This window comes from Euwallacea similis, chromosome 2, assembly GCF_039881205.1.
Source record: "Euwallacea similis isolate ESF13 chromosome 2, ESF131.1, whole genome shotgun sequence".
Lineage (NCBI taxonomy): Eukaryota > Metazoa > Arthropoda > Insecta > Coleoptera > Curculionidae > Euwallacea > Euwallacea similis.
The window spans coordinates 7,585,372-7,606,305 of record NC_089610.1 but is presented as its reverse complement, the minus strand read 5'-3'; the positions used below and the strand labels follow the sequence as shown (position 1 = coordinate 7,606,305).

The following is a 20,934-nucleotide window of genomic DNA, read 5'->3' as shown; positions in this document are numbered from 1 at the left end:
TGTATACAAAGTTTAATGAGAAACGACACTCTCAGAGTTCTTACAAAACAAGTACGACATAAACATTGAATATTGCCGCATTTTGATGATATAAAGTTAATAAATTATTTACAAAATAAAAACCTATAGAGGGATCTTACCTATACATTTATGACTTATTTTTAAGCCCGGGATCACCCAAGTAATCCATGTTTGTAGTCCAGTTTCTGAACAAATTGGTGACGCTACCTATCTAATAAATCAACACCCATATTTTCTCAACAAATAATTATTACTACAAACAGAGATAATTTTTTATCTCTGCTCCTGAAACCGGAGATTCTTTGGGCCAAAAACCATAATACATTGCAGAAAGCAAACCCTGGTTAATACAAACCCACACCCACTACTACCTTAAAAACTTAAACTTAAACAACGCTAATCAAATGCCGCAAATCCATTTTTGGTGCTAAGTATGTAATCGTAAAAGTTATCACTCGTAAAGTCTTGGGTGTATAGAGGGTGTTGATGTAATCATATTACAAACTTTGAGGGTACACCGTGCGACATAATAATATGTGTAGCTACGATAAAGGTGTCAATTGTCGCGTGGACAGTTTCAAGACCTAATAAATTACTAAGTCCTGTATACTATTATACATTTTATAGAAATGAGACGTTTGTAAATGGTGTGTTATTTAGATTTTGTCATCATTATTGAGAAATACCGACCCTCAAAGTTTGTAACATAATCACATTGATACCCTATAGAACTTACTGCATTCTTTTATGTATTAAATAATGGTGAATTTAAAAAATGTTAACATAAATCATTTTGGAATAAAATGGGTGATGGCTTCAACTCCTCTTCATTAGTTTTAAGTCCTTTTTAATAAATAGATACTGTATACATAATATCCATGTCATTTTCAGAAAAAACAATAATAACAATAAAACTCAAAATTCCTTTCTTTAAATAAAATGCTTTCTATATTGTGGGTTGAATACCCTCATGATCAGCAATAAAATCAGAAAAAGCATTCCGTCATCACGCGAAGAATGGTCGGTTTCTATTGGTGGACGTAAATGTAAATGGCAAGTGCCAATTCCAAGTATTTTTGTAAACGCATAAATGAGAAATTTTTGTGAAGTTAAGTGACTGTGGGACCTACTAAACTTAAAGAGCAAGTTTACAGTTTTGCTTAAATTTTGAATTTTTAGCGTTTACGCAGCAGTAAGTACGGGAATATGAAGTAAGTAATAATATTACATAATGGAGATTTGAAAACAAATTTGCTTACAACTTTCCGTTCTTCCAAAACTAAGTAAAAAATAACATCTGATTTCCTAACGTGAGTCAAAATACGCATATCTAATCGATGTCTTCTATTCAATTACATTTTCGCTGATTCTCCTCAGATTTGACCGAAAGTTTTAATTATGAAGGTTGTTACAATAGGACAAGGACGCAACTCAAAAACCCACTGAAACTGCCCATTTTTACTCAAAATTACCGTTCATCGATGTCCATGACTTCGGTTTTGATGGTGGTTAACACACTCAAAGGGACATCTTCTAAAGGGTCTTGTTCCTCCTCCTCTTCTGTGCAGGGCCGGAATTGATAAGAAGGGCTCATCGTTACCACATTTTTGAGAACGTCTTTCACGTCCTGTTCTTCCTCTTCTTCCGCGTCTTTCTCGCTCGTTTCTGTATCAAAATCAACATTTAAAAATAACTAACGAAATTCAAAAAGTTTAAATTTAATTGAAGCTTTGGATAACATTATGGCACTTTAAATAAAAAATTGCCATTTCCTTTCCTATATGTTCTAAAATAATAACATAAAGAGTAATTTCTGATAGAAAACAAGATTTTTACCTTCACTATTTTCCTCCACTATCTCATTCATTTCCCCCACCCCATGTTCTTGAATGCTTATTTCGGAATCCTCTTCAAGATCTCTTAAAAGTCGACTGGACATGCCCGAATCGTCAGTCGCCATGTCCTCCAAAAGAGCCTCATGATCCTCTTCAAAGAGCTCCTCTTCAAGTGCTGAAATCAATTCTAAGAAAGATGAAAAATTTCGAACAGGCACAAAACTCACCTGCTTCATATTTGGCTCTGCCTCGTCCCCTACCACCTCTGCGGCCTCTTATGGGACCATGGCTTTTCAAACTTTTCAGTCTTGTTAAATCGGCTAAAATTCTCCTCCTGGCATTGATAAACCAATTTTCAACTTGAAGCAGTGATAAGTTGGTCTCCTTCATTAACTGCTGCTTTTCTACATCTGTCGGATATGGATGCTGCAAATTAACCAAAAAAAAAAAAATGTAGTTAACCAAAAAAAAGATGATTTCTTTAGAAAATTTAACTTACATCTGTGTGATTAAATAGCCACCGCTTAAGGTGGTTCTTTGCCTTGGTTGGTAAATGGGGCCTCTTAGTTAATATAGCTGGTTCGGTGGGTGTGGTTGTGGCTACTGAAAGAGAGCCTTCAACACATTGCAGTAGAGACCTTGTTAGGCTAGTGAAAGTACCTTTTTGACACAGTTGATTATGTTTTCGCAAGCTCTGTAAAGTCTTGAAGGGGACATTGCAAAAATTGCACAAATAATCCTCATCATGGACCTTGGTTTTGTGGGTGTGCAGGGCAGGCACAGTTGAAAATTTCTTGTCACAGTGATTACAAGTTAATAAGCCATGCTCATCTTTTACTATGGGTTTATATAATGCAGGCTCAACTGGCTTGAATCTGGGTATTCGAACTTGAATAAAATGTCATTTAGAAACCTGTATTTTAACTCCAAAAGAAAGTACCTTTAGGAATGGCTGCATCATAGTTTATGTTGGTAATTTCAATTTCTGCAGGATTAGGCAGGATCACCTCCTCTCTGACTGTCAACAGATCTGACAGAATGGAAGGTGGTTGCGAGTTGGATTTCACTTCCAATTTGGGGAGCAAGGGCACAAGTTTGGGAGCCTCAGCCTCATATCTTGCAGCTTTTGGCAAATCAGAAATGTCAATTTCTGATAGATTGTAAACAGTGGTCTCCGAAGGTTGATTTTCCACATACTGTCTGATTTTCTTTTCAACAAGCAAACACCTCGACTTGAAATCATAGGAGCATTTCAAGGCGTTCCTACAGCTGTTACATATCACGGGATTGGGGATCATATCGAGGGCCTGTAAAAGTGTGTTTAGTGGGTCACATGAAATTTGTACCTTGGAACGAAAAAAAGGGCAAAAACCTGTCAAAATATGTCACATACAGAGGGCAAACTGACCATTTCGGGGATGCATGTCGTGAGCTGGTCCCTGTAGGGCATGAACCCCGTGAAACTTTCCACTGCGTTTATGTTGAAGTACTTTGACCCCCGCTGCAGCTTCGCCAGACATAAACGACAAACTTTTGTCATTTTTCCCAGGTGAAAGGGCTGACTTTGGCCGCGAAAAACCAAAAATACCCAGTTATATAATCGATAAAAATGCCACAAAGGAGCTTTTCACTGGAAAATGTGACATTTTGTTTAAATGTCAAAGTGATATATCGACATAAATGTCAAATGGCAGGACCTCGCCGATTTCTCTCATTCTCGTGTCATGTTTTGAAAAGATGGAAAGGGGACGGCCTTATAGGAGAGCGTGCATCTGAGAGAGACGACAAGCTCATGACGTACACAAAACGCGGTTAACGCTGCCGAGGGCTAACTAAATGCGATCTATGAGAGTTTTTCTTCGACGTGAAGTTGGGTGTTATTAAAAAAAATGGCGAACACAGGGCGAGTAAGTGTTTTCAAAATTGAGGGCAGATTGAAGTGTTCACAGTAACCATTGTCGCGAAAGTCGATTAATAGGGATGTGTTGCAAATTAAGGTTGGATTGACGCAAATTGTATAGTAACAAATTACAAGTGGATAATTTAAACTAAGAACATGTTTTCTTATGATGTGAGAATGACGGTTTTACTGAATTTTCACAGTAATCACAAGTCATGTTCCTTGCCCTTGGCGATTTTTATCGTCGTGGAATTATATTTGTTGTTACTGATGATGGTTTTTATCGTTGCGAACCCCTGTAAATAATATTTAATTTTAATTCAATATCCAAAGATTCCCTGCAATGCGTATAAATCGGTTTTCGCAAAAGTTAAAAAAATCCAAGGGATGACTCATGATGAAACTGAAAAACGATTACACTTGTGAATCTTGCATATATTTTTCATTTCCCTTCAATTAATTAGTAATTATTTAACGATAATTCATTTGCGAACTTATTCTACATTGTTTACATGGAGTCTCACCGCATGTCACAGCTCTTTAAAAGCAGCTCGATTTGAAAACATCTGTTCCCCCATCCTCAAATTCGCCTAACTTCAAATGCTTTACGTTTCACTCTATCGATTGTCAAAATAAGTGACGTTTTTCAAACATTTTTTCCTTTAAATAATTAAATTATTCCATTATTTATTGTTATAACGCGATTTACGTTTTATATCAATGAGTTAATTGCGGAAAAAGATTTAACTAATTTCCTGCTTCAATGTGTGATTAGAAATTCACGTCGAAAGGAGGTACGACGCGAATTAAAATCGGTTTTAGTGCATCGGATTTCGCATTTTTCAAGCTACTGGTTCTATTTATCAACAGACAACAAGTGGTTTTGATTTCCTGGTGTAGTTTTTCTGTGGGGGCACGTTACCTGATTTGCTGCAGAGAATTTTATTCGTTGAGAGCAAATATAGATATTCAAAGGCAGGTTTGTTAATTATAACCTATTTATCTAATTAAATTTAAGGGAGACTTTAACAGTTATGTAGGGCATGCAGGAAGTGAAGGAAATATTCTAAGTTCGCGTTAAAGTTATGTAATTACAAAATACCGTTTATTTGACGTATGGACATTGCTTTTTAGCAATTCTTTTAAAAAGTGGAACAATACTTCTTCAGGTTTTAAGTTAAAAAAAATTATTTTCCATTGAATCCATTGTCAATTTGCTATTGTAAAGATTTGTAAGTACAAAATGAAGGGTGAACAAAGCAACTACGTTCATAGATTTTCATAAACATTCTATTTCAAATTATAAAGGACCATTTCAAAATTCTCATTAACTAAGCAGTGGACACTGAATTCTTGAAATTTAGTTTTTCTTATCTGCTAGTGACTTATGGTGGATTCTGGAAGGTGCCCATAGTTGTTTTTTTCTTGAGCAGATAGGACCACATTTATTTGAGTATCGTCAAAACCCAGGAAGATTACTGATTTTCAAACCAAAGAATTTAAGCTTACTTAAGGGCCTATGTCTCCTCATTGAAATAAGTGTGGTTTTTAGTTGCAACAAATAAGATCTTTTATATATTAATGCGAATCCTCATATTATTTTGAAATAAAGCAAGTTTTCCCCACTTTCAGATTAAGCTGTAGACCTCTTGGTGTTTTATGAGGCAACCTAGAGTATGTCGTCCCGGCATGAAAAAGCAAAATCCGGAAGTTTTGTAAGTAACTCCTACAAGAAAAATTATTCAAATCTATCTTAGGGAACGTTATGATGAATCAGGATTGATTATTTGTTTATTTAAATGATGATGAATCACTGAATGGCCCAGTCCTTAAAAAATTACAAAAGCTTTATTAATAACCACCACCTACACTTGACTGATTTACCTGTAAATTACATTTGCCCAATTTCCAATATTTATCTAATTCAACATCAGCACCACTTAAAGCAATTACCCTACCAAGTCCAAATTAAGCTCATTATGAGAAATAGTGTATCCTTACCTCCATCGGGGCAACACTCCTTTATCTTTTAATTTCAAGATGTTTTTGGTCTTATCTCGCCTTTTATCTGCTATTTGCATTGAAATCGCTCTGACATCTTTGTTAAAAATTATTGCCTGCGACGCACGTACTTATTATGTGTAATAGGTGCAGATTAGAACATTCAGTGTATGGTGCACACTTATGAAATTTTACCTTTAACTATGGAAGTGAAAAGTGATGGTGGAACGAAGAAAAAAACATCTTTAGGCGGTTTGTCGTTTAGGAAAAAAAGACCAAAGACCCAAATCGGTGTAAGTAGCCAAGTGCTGGCATATTTGAATAAATAAGTCATTGGTAAATGCCTGGACAAACACTGTTATGATTGTGTAATCAAATCGTTGGCATAAATTCGCTATAAACTACGATTTATAGAATTATTTAATTTCATACTTCAATAGTGCTTAGTTGAATTTACATAGGATGATGTCAGCCCCATATAACCACGCCATCCTCTCCAAACTACGATCTTGGGCGTTGGTTTAAGGGGAGATTTTCGCAAACAAATAGCAAGCAATTAATCATTTATCAATTCAATCGACTTTACAATTATTAGTAATTAGTCAACGAATTTCACGGAAACGCGTCAACAACAGCTGAAACGAAATGGTATTAAATTGGATGATTTTCCCAATAAAAATGGAAAAAATTCGCCTATGCAAGAGCAGAAGTAAAGATCGGTTCATCTCCTTCGAATCAGGTGACATTGAGATGTATGACTGCATCATCCCAAGAACCAGTTGACCTGTTCGTTTAGTAGAAAACAACGAATTGGTGGGTACTATAGATAGACCACATGGATGATGATATCGTTGCCAACCTCCCGCTATTTTATTAAACATTTTATTCCACGAGGTTCAAGAGAAAGAAGAAGTAGTTGATTCTGGTAAATTTAACAACGCGAGATCTAGCTTGAACTAGCCTGAATTTTTAAGCGCATTGTTGCCATATTTCAATAGTTACGGTTAGTTTCGTATGTGAGCGTGGTTATCTCCATATTGAAACAAATGCGAAACGAATTTTGGCCATATTTGAACATTTACGAATACGCACGGACGTGGAAGAAAGTTTTCTTTTCTTTGAAGTAGCTCGGCAAAACTGGATGTAGTTTTTAACTTTACATTAAACGCCCAAATAAGAGATAAACGCATTGTTGCCATATTTCAAAATTTGACCCCGAGGAATACCGAATGGCATACTATAACGTTGAGAAATGATTGAGGAAGTTGGGCGGACAGAAGCCATCTAAATCTATACACAATTATTTCGACTATATTTTTGCATAAATCAGAAAAAACAAAAACTCTTATAGCGTGGACCATCTTATTCTGGACACAATGGCGGATGTTCGTGTTCTGTCGCGCCTTCGCCATGGGAACCGTATTGTTTCATCGTTAATTGCCATCGCTTGTTAGGCGTTTGTCGTTGGTTCTTCTACACCTCGGTTCTCGTTTTATTAATGTAGTTAGGGTTCGAAAGTTTTTGATTGTTTAGTTAGTTTAATCACAGTTTCGGCGTGGCTTACATGTAAATCGCATCGTTGAACTGTTATTTACATCGTGTTTTCACTGAAATATGATAATCTCTCGCTGCATGAATTTCTCGCGTAATTGTCATCTTGTCCCCACAATATATCACAGCCGATGAGATTTTTCCCGTTTTTCTGGTAGTAATTTTATTTTTATTTAGGTGAAAATTGACGCCAATAATGTCATTTCTGAGGAAATTCAAAAATAGTCGATCGAATGCGACTTAAAAACAGACGCGAGTACATTAGAATATATTATGTCGCGTTTGGGTTGGCACTCAGGAATTCTGCGATCATTGAGTTATTTTCGTGTTAAAGTTAAAGACCACAACAAATTATTAAATATAATTTCAAAATCTCTGCTGTGATATATCGTGACCCTTAAATGTTTACTTTCAGTGATGTAAGTAGACTTATGCTGTGATCTGTGGTGTGATATGTGTCTGCCGATTAGTCCCTTTAGTTAAGAATGTACGGATATGTAGGTATTTTCCCTTTTATCTAACACCCATTACTAGAGCGATAAGAGAGCTTTTAACCCAAATTTTCTCGTGTTTTTATCACGTTTTTGAGTTGCCCTCCTGACCCAATTAAAACCGTTTCGTCGCAGTATTATGTGCAAATTGTTATTGAGAATTGCACTGCAAAGGAAATTGTACTCGTCAGTTTTTCTCTGTTGTTGTAACTTAAATAATGGAAACGAACTGCCATATAAAGGACCTGGTTATTGGTTTGTTTGTGGCAATGATGTCAAGGATTATATAAGGATTTTAAAGTAGCATTTTTCAAAGTTTAGCATGTCATTAAAGGCAGACTAATCGTAGTGCACCCCTGGGTGATCTTCCCGAGATTTATCTATCGTCGTAATCGCTTGAGAAACACAAATCGGCTATAAGCAATCATTGAATTATTGCTTACTCCGCGTTCGCAAGTAATTTTTTGAAAAAGGAAACGAATATTTCCATATCTGGCGGGTCGAATGGGTTGTCATCAGGACAGCCCATTTGCGATATTTAAACCTGCCAATTAAAGTTGAAAGTACCACGAAACGCACTTACAAATCGACCTAATATCAAACACTGGCGCGGCAAATTCTCCACAAACGAGCAATGTCGCTTAGAGTGATATTTTTATTATTTATTATTGATATTAAGGTCGATGCCTGTTCGCTTTTTATTGCCTTGAGCGAAGAAAAATCGGTTTGGATAGTTCAAAGCACGTTTTTCCTTCAATTATTACTGACCACATCGCGTTGAAACGTTAAATCCGGAAGTTCAGAAGGAAACGAATTAGTGAATTAACCTCGGAACGGACATACACTTTTGACAATTTTACCGTCGACCAATAGTGGAGGAGTAATTCAAATTGTCTAATTGCATCTTGCGCCTCTGCCGACTAATACGTGTGATAGAAAAGGATAAAAATATGGTATTTTCTGATAAAATTCATGCGAGTGTAGGCTTACAGGGATCTGGGCCACAACAATATGGTCGCTGGGGTATAATCAAATTTTGAATTTTGTTTATTATTTTTTTTAATTGAAGATCGCGGAATATATTGGGCGTTTCGTATGAAAACTGAAAGTTTCCCATATAAAAAGCTGTAAGGAAGAGTTTTAAGAAGTCGCTCCTTGTAACTGCTAAGTTCATAACGTTTAGCTATACACAGTATTATATAAAGTGTTTCAATAAGCCGAATCATATTTTTAGGTGGGCACTTGCGTTCCTATTCTTACCATAAATGGCTGTTTTATTAATAAGTTGTTATTGCAATTAACTCTCGCATTAATTAGAAAACCACACCGTAATTGAAGCGGGAATCTGGAATGTCTCCTTATGATTTTGCCGACTAGTTTTTTCATCACTTAATTACTCAGCAACCTTGAACTGAGCAGGAAAACCACTCTGTTATTATCTGATGATTTAATTGTTGCCCAATGATTTTGAATATTGTTATTACAAATGAGCTTAAATTATTTTTTTCAGGCGGTATTAAAATTAAATAATGTTACTCGTAACAAGCCCGTTTTTGCAGAATTTAACTGGGTTAAAGGTACTGTTTTCGCTTCAGATGACGAAAGAATGGTAGTGGTTTTGGTTGTTCTGGGTGGGTGATTTCTTAACTTGAAACAAACAACTTCCCCAATTTTCCGCCACGGGTGTGCAACTGCATTAGATACGCATGGCTTCTTATCATGAAAAAATATTGCCGAATTGCTAAAACTATAATTGCAAGCGAAGTCCTGTTACTTTTATTACCTCCGTAAGACCTAAAACAGACAAGTAACAGAACTTATGTGCTCGGATTTAATTTACTGATATTCAGGGCAATTTCCTTATTTAAACGTTAGTTGGAATCATGGTTCAAAACCGGTACCGGAAAGAGGCCCGCAGGACCAAGGCCCATGTCCCATATCGGACCAGGGGCCGAAAACGACTTGGCTCAGATGGACGAAGACTATTCCAAGAAATTGGCTTCGATGTCGGAGAAAGATATTAATGCCAAGTATGAGGAGCTATTGGTAAATCCCCTGTACAACCTCCAGTTTGAGTTCTTATCGTTATCTGTATGATTCTCTTTAGAGCGACATGAATTTAAACGATGACAAGAAGAAGCCCCTTCTTAGCGTCTCTCTGGAACAGAAGAAATACATGCTAGTTATGCAGAACAAGAATAAAACCGAGTCCGGTAAGTGGTTTCCTCAAGTGCTCCCATTGGTGGCAAGTCCTAGTTTCCTCCTTAAGTGCAAACAACAATGCCAATCTTATCATCTAATTTGAGGCTGTTTTAGTATGAAAAGTGTTCTTGATGTTTAGGTAACAGATTCAACGATCCAGAAGACTACCTGAGCTACCTAGAAACCCACTTACGAAGCGGAGGGGAGAATTTGACCAAACTGCTCAACTGCACTGAGAGCTTAAGGGTGGCCCTGGCCAACAACCCCTTGAGTTGGGTGGAGAAATTCGGCAGCCAAGGAATACAACTTGTTTTGAAGGTTTTGGATGTAGGATTGAAAAGGTGAGTAAAATTCGTGAATTCGCGTTTATTTCAATGCAACTACCAGTTTAGCAGGTTTCGCTCGATGTTTTATGGGGGCGTTTATGGCTCGATTCGTTGAGTTTGACGTGTTTTGGGTCTAAAAATCTCACGCTTAGCTAATTTCAGTTATTGTGAAAATAAGGTGAATGGACGTTTAAGAAAGAAAATCACTGAATTTGATTGGTGTCGCATTTATGGACTCGGCTTGGTGTTTTGACGTCATAAAAATACGAATCGCCTCGTCCGGTGGTAAAAGTGCATAATTATTTTTGAAATTTGACTTGAGCTGCAATGCATGGCAACGTTGCATCTTTCTTTTGTCACCAAATTTCCATTGCGGAAAGTGGCGTGAAGACAGCTACTAATCCAGTCCGATGTTGTCGGATTTTGTGAAATTTCAGCAGCTCATTGTCATCAATTTTCCTTATACTTTTTTAGGTTTTGAAAGGATTTTGGTTACGTTCATAGGCAAAATTTGAATTGATACTGCGGAAAATGTACTTTTTTAAATAAAATTTTCTCTAATTTATCAGAAATTCAATATTTCACAAAACATCTTGGATTTTTAATGGTCATAAACTCATGATTTCCAGCGACGACAACCTCCAATACGAATGCTTGCGATGTCTGGAAAAATACATGAACAACACCACAGGCATCAAACTTTTTTTTTCCAACAATAATGGACACATTACGGTGGCCAAGTGTCTGAACCACGAAAAACCCAACGTAATGATCCAGGCCCTTAAGGTAACAACATTTCTGCGGCAATTTTAATTCGTTTCATTCATTAATTTCATTCGTTGGATTATAACAGATTCTGGCTCCTATGTGTCTCATTGAGCTACCAGAGGAGGACCCTCAGAATGGCGCCAGTAAGGTCTTGCTGGCAATTACAAAGGTAGCCGAGAAGCAGAATCGGGAGCGGTTTCTGCCTATAGTCAATGGGATTGTTAAAAGTAATAATGCGGATTTGCAGGTAAGAAAAGACAGTCATTATTCGAAAATTTCTTGGATATTTCTGATGGAATGTCTCCATCAATTTCTGCACAAAAAAGTCGTAAGTAATAGTAAACACCCGGCTGATAATAGGGCAAAAACAAACGTATTTAAGTTATTTACCCACAGTCGAAGATAACCGAAACGGACAGTATTTTGATAACGGGCATTGAGGCTGCATTCAAATTTAAAAATGTTTTTGGAAGTGTAATTTCGAGACGATAAGGTGAGGTTGGATGGTTGGGGGACAAACACAGTGGACACGACTGAACTAAAAGTGAACAATGTTTTTTTTTTATTGTGAAAGTGAGGTCCTTATGAACCCGAGTAGCAGCAGCCGTTGGTGTGCTTCTAATTTTTAAATTATTTATTATTTATTTTGTGTTGTGGAGGATTTGGTGAGCGTACGACGAAGATGGGAAAAAAGGGGTTTTCCAAGCTGTCCAAGTGGACCAAGAAGAAGATTATGCGTGTCACGGTGAGGAACAGTTTGCTGATATTTTATCACAACCGCCGATATAAAATTGAGGAAATCATCCAATGTTCCGTATATGAAATATTGCGTTCTGAGTTTCAATATGTGCGCTACCGTGCTGCAACAATAAGTGCAGTAATAACTATAATCTATATCTTAATATTTAATTGTCGCACTGCTGCCTTTGAAGTCAAAAAATGACACAAGAGCGGATTGTTGTCTCAAGTTTACTTTCGCCTTTGGAACCAAACAACAAACATGAAGAATGCAGAAGCAAGAGAAAGTCAAAATATGGAATAGTACGACACTGCAATGCTTTAAATTACATTCAAAGTTTCACAATTTTTTGAAAGCGGCTCCTTATAGTTATGGAAAATGAGGGGCGTACCAGATTCTTAAAGGTAGTTTCGCATGCAAAATCTGCAAATGTGTATATAAATGATCTATCACGGATTTTTGTTAAATACGCCCCTGTAATAATTTTAATAATATTGGAATTTACGCGATTTGCTAAACTCTACAAGTGAAAACAGCAGTAGCACTTAAGGTTTTCAAAAGTTGTTTTGCTCCGATGCCAAGCTCTAAGACCCACCACTGGCAATAAAAAGGATCTATGTAATTTTTTTAAAAACCTGCTTTTCAAGGCAGTAAAACCAAATGCGTACACATCGCAATTTTTAAGTGAAATCCTGATAACAATATCGGGCAGCGGTTTTTCTTGGGATTAGGGAGACGGCGATTAAAAATTTTGCTCAGGGCGCCGAACTTGCTAAGGCCGACCCTGTCTATGGGGGACATAGATATGAAAAATATTATTCCTGCGTTCAAGGACCTCTTGCTCGTATGAGTTCGATTAATGTCTTTGAACACTAAGATATTACGACACGTAATATGGTAATATTCCAAAATGCGAGAAGTAACATGGCTTGCAAAATCTGATGGCACTGAATATTTGTGACATCATATTATGTACAATTATATAATTTCGAGCCATAATTGATAGCATTACACAGAGAAGCATTTGATTATATAATCGTAGTTAGCACTGGCCTTATAACAAAGGGGCAGTGGTTAAAAATTTCGTCTAGGGCGGCAGACTTGCTAAAACCGGCCGTGGAAGCAAATAGAAATCAGTTGAAGTTCAATTATCTAAACGTTTATTTGTCCTGTGCCTCGCAACCACATTTCGACCTGATACCTGAAGGCACTACGTTTGGCATCAAACAGGACGGTTAGAACGAGAGAGCCATTGGGAGGAAGTCCATTATGTAGAAGGTTCTATGATGGTATAAGATGGTATCATATTGCACCATCGAGCCGAGCTCGTTGGTTTTCCACAAACGGTGACCCAAGTGCGATGCCAAGATCATGTGTTCGAACCTGTTGTCCTTCCTTTTGCATATACTGCTGGCCCAGAACTCCTATACATGCAGGACAACGTTCGTCCACACGTTAGCTAGGCTACGGTGTGTTGGTTCAGAGCCCACAATATAACTCTTACAAATTGGCCACCGCAATCACCCGATTTGAATCGCATAGAGCACATACGGGACATAGCGCCAAGGCAACTCCATACGCTCATGGCGCGTGTTCATTGGCTGTTTAGAACATCTTCAGGGAGTAGTGGCAACTTTTACCACAAGGCACTGTAGATAGGCCGATTTTGAGTATGCCAAGACGTTGCCGTGCTGTTATTAATGCTCGTGATGGTAACGCGAGGTATTGAAGAAATTTTATGTGAATTTAATGTAAATTAATGTCATATAAAGATTATAGCCAAAAATTTGCTTGTTCCTTAAATTCTTTTGAGTAATGTATGTCTTGCGCCTAGCCAGTAGCAGGATCTTTGTCACTTTAAACAAATTCTGTAATCAAACTGACCGTACCTGGACAGTGCTATAATCATACTGACTGGTTACGGTGATTTTGGTTAAAAAAACAATTCCCTTTCTAAGCATTGTCCCATTTGAGTACCACTATTTTCTTGATTTTTCAGAGTATGTGTCTGCAGTTCATAAACGCATTACTATCCGAAACGGGCGATTTCGAGTTTCGCATGCATTTAAGGAATGAAATAGTAAGAAATGGCCTTTACGATAAATTAGGTTTGTTCGTATTGCTTTGTTAGTTCTTACTCTTGTGCAATTTTCGTCTTGCTTCAGCCGAATTGAAAAACGAAACCAACCCCACCATCCAAAGGCAATTTACCATATTCGAAAACCAAAAAGACGCCGATGCGGACGAGCTTCACGAACGATTCGACAAAGTACGAATTGATATGGACGACATCCAAGACTGTTTCGAGGTGTTGAAGAACGTCACCCTAGAATCGCCTTGCGAGCCCTATTTCTTGAGCCTGCTCCAGCATTTGCTCTTCATCAGGGACGATTTTAATGTCAGGTGCAGACCCTCCAGAAAGGTTTCATTTTATAGCATATCACGTTTCGTGATTGTAGGCCCGCGTACTTTAAAATAATCGAGGAAGTGGTGTCGCAGATCGTTTTGCACAAGTCCGGCCTAGATCCCGACTTCAAGAAGAACCACATAGAAATAGATTTGCAGCCATTGTTGGACGAATTGAAAGAGAGGCCGGCGTCAACGGATACCGGAAAAGTCCAGGAATTGCAGAAACATCTGGACGAGGCGTTGGTTGCGAAAGTGGAGGCCGAGGCAAAATTATCCAAGTTTCAAGCGGCGGTAGCCGAAGGAAGAGTGGACCCTAAGCTGGTAAAATCTCCCCATTTTTCCTCGAACGTTTTTAACCATGTTTTTTGTGAAGCTTGAAAATATCATTTCCGGGCAAAATGGACCAGCGCCACCGCCACCGCCCCCTTTTCCAGGGGCAGGGGGTGGCCTTCCTTTCAAACCAGCTGGAACAGGTGCTCCTCCACCGCCCCCTATGCCCGGAACCGGTGGACCACCGCCCCCGCCCATGCCAGGGATGTGCGGCCCTCCTCCGCCTCCCTTGCCCGGTTTCGGGGGCCCTCCGCCACCTCCAATGCCAGGTAAACTATTCCAGGAAAAAACTATAAAATCACTAGTAGAGTTTGTTGAATCGCTAAGATGTTTGTATTTCTTGGATGACTATTTTTGGTTGCCCTTCGTCAACAGACCAGATTGAAGTTGTCGGTAAGGATCAAAGAAAATATAAGAGCTCGCAACGTCGAGAGCGATTTTGTGCCTTTTTCCTCGTACTTTCAATTGCGAGGTCTTAGCGGTTATCTTAATACGGGTTAAAATCCAGTCAAAGCTTGACCGTATGTTGTCTGATTGAAACGTAATCAAAAACTAGAGCTGTGAACTTTGTAAAACTTCGGATTGCATGAATAAAACTGATTTAGAAGTGTGAAATTCAAAGCAACGCTTAGCTAAATTTGCGATTTAAGAAATAGTTATGCTTATGAGATATGAAACTATCTACTAGGTTGTTCGGAAAGTAATTTCGTTTTTTTATGTGAAAATGAATGACAGTTTTCGTATAATAAACAAATGCTTTATTAAATTATATATTGGCCGTTCTGGTCCAACACCTTTTGCCATCTTTCTGGTAGTAGCATAATTCCACGCACATAAAATTTTTTGTCTTTGCTGGCAAAAAACTGATCGAGGTGGTTTTTGACCTCATCATTTGAGATGAAAGTTTTACCGTCTAAAAAATTTTGGAGTGACCGGAACAAATAATAATCCGATGGTGCCAGGTCTGGAGAATATGGTGGGTGTGGCATTGTGTCCCATTCAAGCTGTAAAAGCTTTTGGCGAGTGACCAAACTTGTGTGAGGTCTCGCGTTGTCTTGGTGAAACACTACACCTTTTCTGTTGATTAGTTCGGGTCTTTTCTGTTGAAGTGCATCCTTCAGTTTGTCCAGCTGCTGGCAGTAGACTTCCGAATTAATCGTTGTGTTATCCGGTAAAAGCTCAAAAAAAACGATTCCTTTAAAATCCCACCAAACAGACAGCATCACCTTTTTTTGGTGAATATCGGCTTTGGAAATGGTTTGAGTCGATTCATCTTTTTTGCTCCATGACCTCTTGCGTTTGACGTTGTTGTATACAACCCATTTTTCGTCCCCAGTAATGATGCGCTTCAAAAACGGATCATTTTTGTCACGTTTGAGAAGCGAATCGCAGACGTCAATGCGGCGACACAGATTTCTCTCTGTGAGAACATGGGGAACCCATATATCGAGCTTCGAGGATAATCCCAGGCCTTTCAAGTGGTCATAAACTGTTGAATTCGATAAATTTAACTTCAATCCGATCTCACGTGTTGTTATTCGACGGTTCGCATCAACTAATGCCTTTATGGCGTCTTTATCAGCTTCAACCGGCCTTCCCGAACGTGGTGCATCTTCGACATCAAAATTGCCAGATCGAAATTTAGAGAACCAGTTCTGACACTGGCGTACTGTCAACACACCTTCTCCATACACATCGGTCAATTTCTTTCTGGCTTGAACAGCATTTTTACCCTTTCTGTAGTAAAACAGTAGGATATGTCGAAAATGCTGCTTATCGCTCTCCATATTTAAAAGGGCACCAACCAAAAACTACTGCGTAGAATTAATTGAAATGTTTCACACACAAGCCTTGTTATATGAGCTCTCAAAGCATATAAAAATTATATGGCTTAAGTGTGAGGTTAAGTGCAAAAAAATACCATTAAATCCTCTGTCGGGAAAAAACGAAATTACTTTCCGAACAACCTAATATTTGAATTTAATATGCAAACGTTAATACTCTGCCATAGAAAACGCAGAGTAAAAACGCAAAAAAGGACTGACCACCAATTTAACCGCATCGTTGCCATATTTCAGACTTCGTGCCACATAGCTATGACTGAAACAGTAAAAATCACAGTTGATGCGGCAACGAGTTGAATATTTTCTTTTCTTTTTAGGTGGCGGTCCTCCTCCACCTCCACCGCCTCCGGGCATAGGTGGTCCTCGGCCACCACCGCCCCCAGGTTTTGGGGGCCCCTTACCGCCTCCCTTCGGTATGGTTCCGCCAGGCGGAATGGCCAGACCGGACTTACTTCCGCACGGGCTTAAACCAAAAAAGAAATGGGACTTGAAAACTCCATTGAAGAAGGCGAATTGGAAGGCTGTAAGTAGCGAAATTTGTTAGTTTAGGTTAGCTCTGTTATATGCCCTCGCACAATTTGGGCATGCAGTATTAGTGACTAGTTGACTCCATTCCTTTGGATATTTATGTTTCATCATCCTTTGTAACCTTCTTCTAGATTATCCCACAACATCTCTCAGAAAAATCTTTTTGGGTAAAAGTTAAAGAGGAAGATTTGGCCGAACCAGATGTCCTCGAGGGTTTGGCCAAGAAATTCTCCTCGAAACCGGCCAAAATCACCACAGGGGACGACGCAGCTGACAGGTAAGTGCGGCCACTACTACAGGAAATAAACTATAATTTTCCTAATTTCTACAGGACCAGCAATTGCGGCACTTTGAAGAAAGTAAAGAAACTTATGGTATTAGAGGAGAAAGTAGCTCAAAACATCCTAATTTTATTGAATGGTAGTCTTAAACATATCCTGTACGACGACATCCAAAAGGCTGTGCTCAGATGCGACAATAAAATACTTTCTGAGAATACAATAGAACAATTAATCCAGGTATTTGTGCGTATGATAATAATAGAAAAAAGTCGATTTATGTGAATTTTCCAGTACTTACCGCCTGCGGACAAGCTTAACCAGCTCAGAGAGTACAAAGATAAGTACAAAGATCTGCCGGAGGCCGAACAGTTTTGCATCAAAATGTCCGAGGTTAAAAGACTGTTACCTAGGTTAAGATCACTTAGTTTTAAGCACCGCTATGACGAGATGGTCAGCGACACAAAGCCGGTTAGTACCTTTAAACTTGACAATTGATTGAGTTATGTATCCGCCGTTTTAGGACATTGTTTCGGCTACGGCTGCTTGCGAGGAAGTCAAGAAAAGCAAAAAGTTTGCCAGAGTGCTTGAATTGATACTCCTGCTGGGTAACTACATGAACTCGGGCAGCAAAAATGGCGGCGTTTTCGCCTTTGAAATGAATTTCCTGACCAAGGTCTTAATACAGATTTTGTTCCTTGAATTGGGGTTTTATGATAAGTTTTTTTTCGCAGTTAACAGGCACTAAAGACGCAGAGAACAAGCAGACTTTGCTGCACTATATAGCAGAAACTGTGGAGACCAAATGGCCAGATCTGATGAATTTTTACGATGAGATGCCCCACATTGACCGGTACGTTTCGATTTGTCGACTCGATTCTTATTTAATTTGTGAATAATTTTAGAGCCAGCAGGGTCTCATTGGAGACGTTACAAAAGACTTTAAAGCAAATGGACAGTAGTATAAGAAACTTGAAAACGGACTTGGAGAATAATAAGGTCCCCCAAAGCGACGAGGATAAATTTGTAGAAGTAATGGAAAAATTTTCGAAAGAAGCACGGGAACAGTGCGACGTGATGCAGGAGATGTTTAAGAAAATGGAGTCTTTGTACTCGGACTTGGCCGAGTATTACGCTTTCGATAAGCAAAAGTACACTTTAGAGGAATTCTTTACCGATCTCAAGACATTTAAAGACAGTTTCATCGTAAGTTTCCTTAGCAGCAGTGTCTAATATCACAATATACTCCTAGGAAAATAACAATATATTAATTTATTACTTTTGGCATTCAAATCGTTAGTCATTTCATTGATTTGTCGTGGTCGTGTATTTTTAGCAAGCTAAAGAAGACAACAGAAAACAAAGAGAGATTGAGGAGAAGAAGGAAAAGGTTCGACTCGCAAATGAGAAAAAGGAGCAAGAGAAAGAGAGGAACAAGCGGAAACTGATAGATATGAATCCCAAGCAGAATCAAGAGGGCGTTATGGATAGGTGGGTTTTCGAGTTCGTACAATGCGTTTTGATAAAAGTTTTTGGTTTGTAGTTTATTAGCAGCGTTATCGAACGGCAGTGCATTTGCTGAAAATCATAAAAGAAAAAGAGGAACTAGGCCTGCAGGAGGTGAGTTTATTATTATTATTAGTTGTTTATTTTATAACTCACATCTGCCCTAAATGCCTTTTTCCTAATTTTAAGTCATCCAAGGATTAAAGTGTAAATAAAAAAAGGTACATTTGACACACTTTTATTTTATATTCCATTTTGTATAATTCCAGCTTTTAAATTAAAGAGATTTTTTTTCTAACATTTTAGCGGAAAGGAGAGCCCAGCTGCAAAGATCGCGCTCCAGGACCGGACTGATTGCTGCGCGAGAATTAACCAGGTAAGCGCAGAAAAATCCCCAATGTGGCTGATAAAGAAATAAAATGAAATTTTACGTAATTTAAAGCGTCTTATATTGTTTAATCTTAATCTATCATACCGAATTCCAAACTAGACGCTCGCAGTCTTTAAAAATTGAGGAAACCCCCATCTTTATCCAAGCCAATGGTAGTGAAAAATTACTAGACTATTCTGAAGAATATGGTTATTCAACCTCGTCAGTTTTCTTCTGATGTTCAGGTAGCTCTCAAAAGGAAACTTGCCATAACACTTAAAATTTTGCATGTTTCGATTAACCATAGAGTGAGTTTGAACCTGAATTAAGTACATTACATTTCGACTAAAAACTAACTGCAATTTTGTCACATACACGTTTTGCTCATTACTGCATTTTCGTTTCAGTGAAATTGCTGCGTAAATCCAGCGCCCCACACGCTTTGATAGTACATCGAGGAATCAGTAACGCTCAATTTATTTCTAAGTGATTTATTTTTTAAGCAAGCCCTTATTGGCGGTTCAATTTCTCACAACTCGAATGTATTAATTATTTATTTCTCCACGAGTCTCCCGACCCTGACGTAACAATAAAACAAAGTTGTGGAAACTGAAACCGCATATGGGCAAATAGTACATCTCAGTTCTTACTTAATTTAAGCATAAAGTTTTGTAAATATTTTGTAATTATAATTTATAAATTTTGCGCCTTTCTTCATATATGTACAGGAATCTCTAAGAAGAGTATTTATATTTATAACAATCGAAGGATTTGATACCGAAACCATATACTACGCAGTTTCCTTATTTATGCTTGTTCATATGTAGGATTTTTTTCGAGAATTCCTGATTTCTTTTATTAATATTATGGACGTTTTTGTTGAAAATTTATTAAGTTACTTCGACGTCAGTTTCATTGTAAAGTGTATCTTTATTATTATTATTTCAAAATGTATGTATATGAGCTTTCACTTTCGACAACTAAAGCTTTCCTAATTGCCAGGGCCTCAAAGTTTAACAATAAACCCAAAACTCTTATTAGCTGCTCAGGTAAATCTGGCTTTGTTTACCAGGTACCTATGTCTTGTAATAATAATTGTGAGCTGTTTTACTAGTATGTATACAATTTTGGAGATTTTTTATAAATATGTTAATAGGAGAAATAAAATCTATTTTATTAAAATGTGTTAAATTTGTTGTTGCAAAAATTGCACCATGTGCGCTTTAAAGTTATTACGTATTATTAAATTTTACGGTAGTTTGCCTATTATGCGACTAGACTATTTAAAAAAATTTTGTAAGATACACTAATAAGTGGAAATCGGGTGGATGAACCAAAACTTTTATAATTTTGCAAAAAAATTCATCAAAAAGTCAGTAGCGTACGTGACAATTTTTGCCTAAAAAAAATTAGTGAAAAATCGAGTACTCCGATTTCAGCGAGATTGAGTTCCGCAGTAGCCTTACGATACAGCTTTGATATGCCGCGGCCAAAACTCGAATAGTACAACATGGATTTTTCGACCCAAAAATTTTCATGATGTATAGTCCATGATGTTTTTCGGACCTAAAAATCGAAGTCTTCCGATTTAAGTTTTGACCGCGGCATATCAAAGCTGTACCGTAAGGCTACTGCGGAACTTAATCTCGCTGAAATCGGAGCACTCGATTTTTCACTAATTTTTTTAGTCAAAAATCGTCATGTACCTCACTGGTTTTTCGAAAGCCTGTTCAAGGCAGCATTTTACTGAAATTCGACGTTTCGTAGTAGAAACACAGAAATGCGAGGAGATATATTGAGCTCCTGATAGTTCTTGAATTTAGCCTTCGAGAAAC

At 37.9% G+C, this 20,934-nt stretch overlaps 2 protein-coding genes across 15 annotated transcripts; one reads left to right on the top strand and one right to left on the bottom strand.

The window, feature by feature from the left end:
• Positions 1–16: 16 nt before the first annotated feature.
• LOC136419561 (uncharacterized) lies at positions 17–3,592 on the bottom strand. Of its 8 annotated transcripts, none has more exons than XM_066406011.1 (7): positions 3,250–3,592; positions 2,797–3,163; positions 2,517–2,744; positions 2,356–2,456; positions 2,084–2,282; positions 1,858–2,043; positions 17–1,686 (listed from the first exon to the last, which is right to left on the bottom strand). In XM_066406011.1, exons 1-7 carry the CDS (start codon positions 3,394–3,396, stop codon positions 1,490–1,492), a joined length of 1,425 nt encoding a protein of 474 aa, XP_066262108.1. In that variant the 5' UTR covers positions 3,397–3,592; the 3' UTR covers positions 17–1,489. The 8 variants fall into 8 exon arrangements, with proteins under 8 accessions (XP_066262108.1, XP_066262104.1, XP_066262106.1 ...); XM_066406007.1 differs by having other exon boundaries at positions 2,356–2,471; positions 3,250–3,590; XM_066406009.1 differs by having other exon boundaries at positions 2,356–2,459; positions 3,250–3,590.
• A 1,796-nt stretch (positions 3,593–5,388) lies between these two features.
• dia (diaphanous related formin 1) lies at positions 5,389–20,281 on the top strand. 7 transcript variants are annotated; one of them, XM_066405989.1, is made up of 23 exons: positions 7,251–7,462; positions 7,724–7,805; positions 9,675–9,845; positions 9,907–10,012; positions 10,141–10,342; positions 10,957–11,113; positions 11,181–11,342; positions 13,834–13,942; positions 14,000–14,237; positions 14,294–14,564; positions 14,617–14,842; positions 16,735–16,940; positions 17,077–17,222; positions 17,277–17,463; positions 17,518–17,694; positions 17,747–17,899; positions 17,958–18,076; positions 18,129–18,429; positions 18,560–18,714; positions 18,767–18,843; positions 19,036–19,105; positions 19,220–19,344; positions 19,507–20,281. In XM_066405989.1, the coding sequence occupies exons 2-22, from the start codon at positions 7,794–7,796 to the stop codon at positions 19,335–19,337; spliced, it is 3,363 nt and encodes a 1,120-aa protein (XP_066262086.1). In that variant the 5' UTR covers positions 7,251–7,462; positions 7,724–7,793; the 3' UTR covers positions 19,338–19,344; positions 19,507–20,281. The 7 variants fall into 7 exon arrangements, with proteins under 7 accessions (XP_066262081.1, XP_066262080.1, XP_066262082.1 ...); XM_066405984.1 differs by lacking the exons at positions 7,251–7,462; positions 7,724–7,805 and adding an exon at positions 5,389–5,471; XM_066405983.1 differs by lacking the exons at positions 7,251–7,462; positions 7,724–7,805 and adding an exon at positions 5,907–6,050.
• The last annotated feature ends 653 nt before the right edge of the window (positions 20,282–20,934 follow it).